General features: G+C 59.4%; 1 protein-coding gene across 1 annotated transcript; it reads right to left on the reverse strand.

Annotated features, from left to right (window-relative positions):
• Nucleotides 1–829: 829 nt before the first annotated feature.
• LOC123166808 (putative kinase-like protein TMKL1) lies at nt 830–3186 on the reverse strand. Its single transcript, XM_044584608.1, has one exon. It carries the CDS (start codon nt 3066–3068, stop codon nt 1029–1031), a length of 2040 nt encoding a protein of 679 aa, XP_044440543.1. The 5' UTR covers nt 3069–3186; the 3' UTR covers nt 830–1028.
• Between the last annotated feature and the right edge of the window lie 2267 nt (nt 3187–5453).

Here is a 5453-nt window from a genome sequence, read left to right on the forward strand (position 1 = left end):
TGCATTGATTATTCGAGTAGCACCACTACTCAAACGATTTTTTTTCTTCAAGTACAACAAGCTTATGTAAGCATGCTATAAGAGTTAAAATATTATTTTTCTGCTGACATGGAGGGGAGAGAAGAGGAGTCGGCTATAGAACAAGAGCCAGCTGCATCAAGTGTTCCTAGACACTATGCGAGCTCTTTATATCTAACTACTGTATTTACCAGCTATAAACTTGGCTAGAAATGCCATGTCAACATCGTATAGTCATCAGCTGGTTGTACTATTAATCATGCTCTTAGAAATTTGCCCTTCTTCTTTTCAAGTCTTTTGTTCATTTCTAGATTATAATGGTCTCTTCTCTTTCGTTTTGTCATTGTTCATTTTTAGATTTGTTTAGTTGCATCTCTAGACTGTTTAGTCACTAATTTGAATGGACATTCTATTTTTCGTTGTAGAAATGTCTACGTTGATTTAACTTTCGTGCAAAATTTTGATTTGCAACGAATTTTGCTTTAACTAGGTCGTTGTGTTTAACTTTCATGCCACAGACGCGAGCTGTTCATCAAAGCGACGTGCCTGAGAAGCCTTTCGCTACGCTAGCCAAATGTATCGTCGCTTGCTTAATTTCGACGGATCGAGCGAGCCCGCTGGTCCATGCATTCGACCACATGCAGCTGCCCTGGCCGGTGTATGGATTGGGTTCCACTTCCGGGATAGTTTCGCTAGCAGGCTGTGCCCCTCCATTGACATGTGCAACAGTGCGGCGGGAAAAAGTTGACTGAAAGAAAGAAAACTTTCAGCTAACTGATATATCGTGTGATCTCGCGCAGTTGCAGTGGTCTCAGCGCGCAACTGATCGGCATTTCTCTCTTTAATTCATTACAATCGTACTTCTACTTCACATCTTAAATTAGGAACAGCTAGGATTCCTGACTGATTCATCAAGGCAGAAACCGATCAATCAATGTTGCCGGTATGGCGATCGACCAACGGTACAAGAAGACCATCATGGACAGATTCATTAAGCTTCGTAAATGCTACTAGCTGTATAGCGGCGTGCCGGTATCGCTCCTCGTCTCGGCGGGGCTGTACAGCGCCGACCGGCTGCTCTTGGGCCGGTTCTCCTCGAGCTGCCGCACCACCTCCGCCATGCTCGGCCTCGCCGCCGCCACCGGCGCGCAGCAACCCATCGCCAGCTTGAGCGCCTGCACGAGGCCCTCCTCCGCCGGGTTCCGCACGCCTTTCGCCACCTCCGGGTCGAACACCTCCGTCGTCGTCTCCTCGAGCACCGCCGCCTTCACCAGCGACGGCAGGTCGTCGCCTCCGTTCGCCGCCGAGGAGGGCTTCTTCCCCATCAGCAGCTCCAGCAGCAGTATCCCGAACGCGTACACGTCCGTCCGGGGCGCGCACCGCTTCATCGTCTGCAGCTCCGGCGCCCTGTACCCGTCTGCCTTCGCGGCCGACAGCACAGCCTCCGCCGCCCATGGCACCAGCAGCCTGCCCACCACCGCGTATTCGGTCACCCTCGCCACGAAGTACTCGTCCACCAGCACGTTGGACGACCTCACGTTGCCGTGCACCACCGGCCCGTCCCCGTGCCGGCCCTCGTGCAGGTACGCCAGCCCGCGTGCCGCGCCCAGCGCGATCTTGTGCCGCCGCGGCCATGTCAGCGCCGGCCTGCTCTCGAGGCCGCCGTGGAGGAGGTCATGGAGCGTCCGATGGGGGAAGTAATCGTACACGAGCAGCTTCTCGCCGCGCCGGCCCTGGTAGAAGGCCCGGAGCGGTACCAGGTTCTCGTGCCGCGCGCGGCCGATGCGCCGCACTGCCGGCCCGCACGACGCCGCGTCCTTGCAGCTCCCCTCGCGCAGCAGCCGAAGCTCGATGTTGCCGCCGCCGTCCGCCAGCTTCGCCTTGTACACCGTGCAGTAGCTCGCTTTCTCCACCACCTGCCCCGTAGCATTCAGCACCTCCCCCAGCGTCAGGTGCTCCCCGCCCTGGAACACCACCAGCTTCCCCTCGCTGTCGCCCTCGCCGCCTTCCTCAGTCTCTACCCCCTCCTCCGCCGCTCGCCTTACCCTGTTCCGTCTCCACCTCGCCTGCGCCCACCCGATGGACACTGACGCCACCACGACGGCGCCGGCCATTAGTCCGATGACCATCCCCGCGACGCTGCCGGAGCTGAGGCCCGAACGGGACACGCACGGCTGCTGCAACGGCGGGCCGCACAGCGCCGGGCTGTTCCCTAGGAACGATTCTGCGGTGAAGCTCGAGCCGGCGAAGCCCGGAGGCAGCTGACCGGAGAAGTTATTGTAAGAAAGGTTGAGCATTTGGAGGCCTCTCATCGCAGCGACGGACTCCGGTATGTCTCCAGAGAGGTGGTTGCCGCCGAGGTCGAGGCGCTGGAGGCCACGGAAGCCTGTCAGGAAGGCCGGGAAGGAGCCAGAGAAGCGGTTGGCGCCGAGATCAAGAAGGTGGAGACGGTCACAAGTATCGTTGGGTCCCGCCGGCGCGGGGATCGCTCCCGTGAGAGCGTTGCCATGGAGGCGGAGCTCGGCGAGGCGGTCGCAGAGGTTCCAGATGGAGGGCGGGAGCGTGCCGGACAGGGCGTTGCCGGCGAGGTCCAGCTCGGACAGCGCCGGTGCGTTGCCGAGCTCGAGCGGGATGGCGCCGGAGAGGGAGTTGGCGGCGAGGTAGATGGACTCGAGGGACGGGAAGACGCCGAGCTCCGGCGGGAGGCGGCCGGCTAGCGCGGCGGCGGGGAGGCGGATGGAGGACAGGAGGAGGGTGGCGTCTCCGGCGAGCGAGAGGTTGGCCCGCGCGGCGGCGGTGTCGCAGCGGAGCGGCTGGCCCGCGGGCGTGGACCAGCGGAGGCCGCGCCAGAGGCAGAGCGGCGTGGAGGCGTTCCAGGTGGCGAGCTGGGCGTTGGGGGTGGCGCCCTGCAGCGCGGGCTTGAGCCTGTCCAGGAGGAGGGTGACGTCGCCGGCGGCCGCGGCGGGCGACGGGGAGCGGAGCAGGAAGAAGAAGGTGGCGAAGAGGAGGAGCAGGTAGTGTGGCACTATGGCGCGTGCTGTAGGATGCATCTTACAGACAGTGCGCAGGGGAAGCTATGGCGAGCTGAATGAAGCTGGGAGCTCGGAGCGGAGTGGGCAAGTGAAGTGAAGCAGAGCGTGGGGTGTAAATATAGCTCTGGCGAGCGCGGAGCAAGAAAGAAGAAAACGAGGCAGGGCGGAGCAGAGCAGCTTGGATTTCGTACGTGTTAACGTGTGAAATGTCCAAGGGACAGTATCAGTATCAGTATCACTCTCGACTCATGTGTACATTGGATGTGCAGTTCGACGTGAGCATGGGAGCATCACTGCATCAGCATGTTGTCGAGCAGCTAGCTTGCCGAGAGTCAAACTTAAGGAGCAGGACTGGAGGAGTAAATTTACTTGCAGAACGTACGTATTTAGCCTTCGATTTCTTGCCCTTGCCCACTACTCCTACTAGTCAAACAAATCGTCGACGAGAAGATTCCCTTGTCAAGGTCATGCTTTCCATCCCATGGTCCAGCTTGACAATTAACCCAGTACAGAACTACAATCCATATTGATGAGCTCAGAGCATCTACAGTCCAACCTCTCAAACCCGTCTCATATGTCGCCGTCCGGTCACTTTTTTTGACCCAGACGACTTGTTAAACGGGTCTCAAACGTCCGGGCTGACCGGCACCCCATATCCAGCCCAAATATGGGGTGGATACGGGGCGCCCGGGCACGTCCGCCACGTCGGTCTGATGGCAGGGTCCCACGCGGAAACGTCCGGAAACCCGGCGGTCCGACGAACGCCGCGTCCGTCGCCGCGGTGTGAACGCCGCGTGGCTCCTCTCCGGCTCGCCGCCCAATACCAAATTCGGCTATTTAAGCCGGTCGGCGTTCCGCAACCCTAATCCATCCACCGCCACCTCTCCGCACCGCCAGTCCGAACCCATCCACCTCCTCCCTCTCCCGCTCCGCTGCTCTGCCCATGGTCCGACGCTCCGCCCACGCTCTGGCACTCCGCAATGGTCCGGAGCAAGATCACCTACTACGCCATGTTGACGCCGGAGTGCCGCTACGAGATCCAGCAGGAGATCCGGGCGAGGCAAGCCGCGCGCGCCACCCGCATCGCTGTCGGGCTGCCTCCGGAGGAGCCGGAGCTGCAGCTGCCGCCCATGCTGTCGGAGCCGGGCACAGAGATCGTCGACATCTTCGACGATGAGTAGCTAGGTGATCGATGTAGTACGTAGGTTTATTTTAGTTTGCATGTATTTGTATGAATTTGAGAATCTAGTATGAGATGTCTGGCTGCAACTGTGGAAATTTGAGGGGTGCCCGGTCAGTGCTCGCGGACGTGCCCGGGTGCGTCCGCGGGCGTTTGAGGGGCCGGATTTGCCAAGTCCGGCTGTAGATGCACTCAGGGCATCTCCAACACCGACCCTCAAACCTCCGGTAGGCGCGTCCGCGGGCGTTTGAGGGGGCCAGATTTACCAAGTCCGACTATAGATGCTCTCAAGGCATCTCCAACACCGACCCTCAAACCTCCGGTAACCGTCCGGACCGCGTTGTCCAGGCCGAGGAACCCATTCAATGTGGTCCTGTATCAATCCATGAAGCGGTCCGAACACAATTCTCCCGCAAACCAGAGACAAACGTGGGGGGCTTTGCGGGAGTCCGGACACGCGAAACATCGCTCACCGCCCCCTGGCCCACCCAAAAGTAAGGCGGTGCCAACTCTTTTATAGCATCCCGTATTGTTTCCATGCAAAAACCCCCCACTCTTTTCTTCCACTCCCGCCGCTGTCCGCCCGATTCCCGCTCTTTTCTTTCACCCTCTCCTTTCCTCTGCCATCAACGCATGGAACCGTCGAAGAACCTGTCAGAGATGGAACCGGTGAAGTTGCCAGAGGATCCAAGCATCACGCTCGCCCGGAAGATCAGCCAGGCAACGCGGCAAATTCGCCGCATCAAAGCGAAGGCCACAAAGGAGGAGAAACTAAAGAAATGGTTGTCCGTCGGTGGGCCTGGTGGTGGCGATGGGCTAGAGGGCATGGAGAACGAGGTGGCTGACGAGGCCGTGGCGGACATTGCCAGGCGGGCACGCCCACAGTACAGATGGCGCCGTGTCGGAGCCTTACAAGCCTCTGCACTACTACTACGCCAAGCAGCTCGCAACCCCCGCCGGTACGGTTCCTTACATTGTCGACGTTAATGCGGCGCCGCTCTTCTCCAAGTATTCTTCGCCGCAGTCCGTTCAGGCGAGGACGACGGGTAGGGAGCAGATGGGTGCATGCACATTGTTTGCTGCTATGCCGAGAGAGGGGGAGCCGGCGTACGACACAAACAGGGAGATGCTTGACATCATCCACGACGGAGGCGATGGAGGAGGAGGGGGCAATGAGGGCAGGCAGGTGGAAGACTCCGATACCAGCCAGTCTGACAAATACC

Source organism: Triticum aestivum, chromosome 7D, assembly GCF_018294505.1.
Source record: "Triticum aestivum cultivar Chinese Spring chromosome 7D, IWGSC CS RefSeq v2.1, whole genome shotgun sequence".
NCBI classification, from domain to species: domain Eukaryota; kingdom Viridiplantae; phylum Streptophyta; class Magnoliopsida; order Poales; family Poaceae; genus Triticum; species Triticum aestivum.

Bases quoted from the DNA above. Each gene is read 5' to 3' on its own strand.
- LOC123166808 (XM_044584608.1), bottom strand. From the start codon at position 3,068: ATGCATCCTACAGCACGCGCCATAGTGCCACACTACCTGCTCCTCCTC.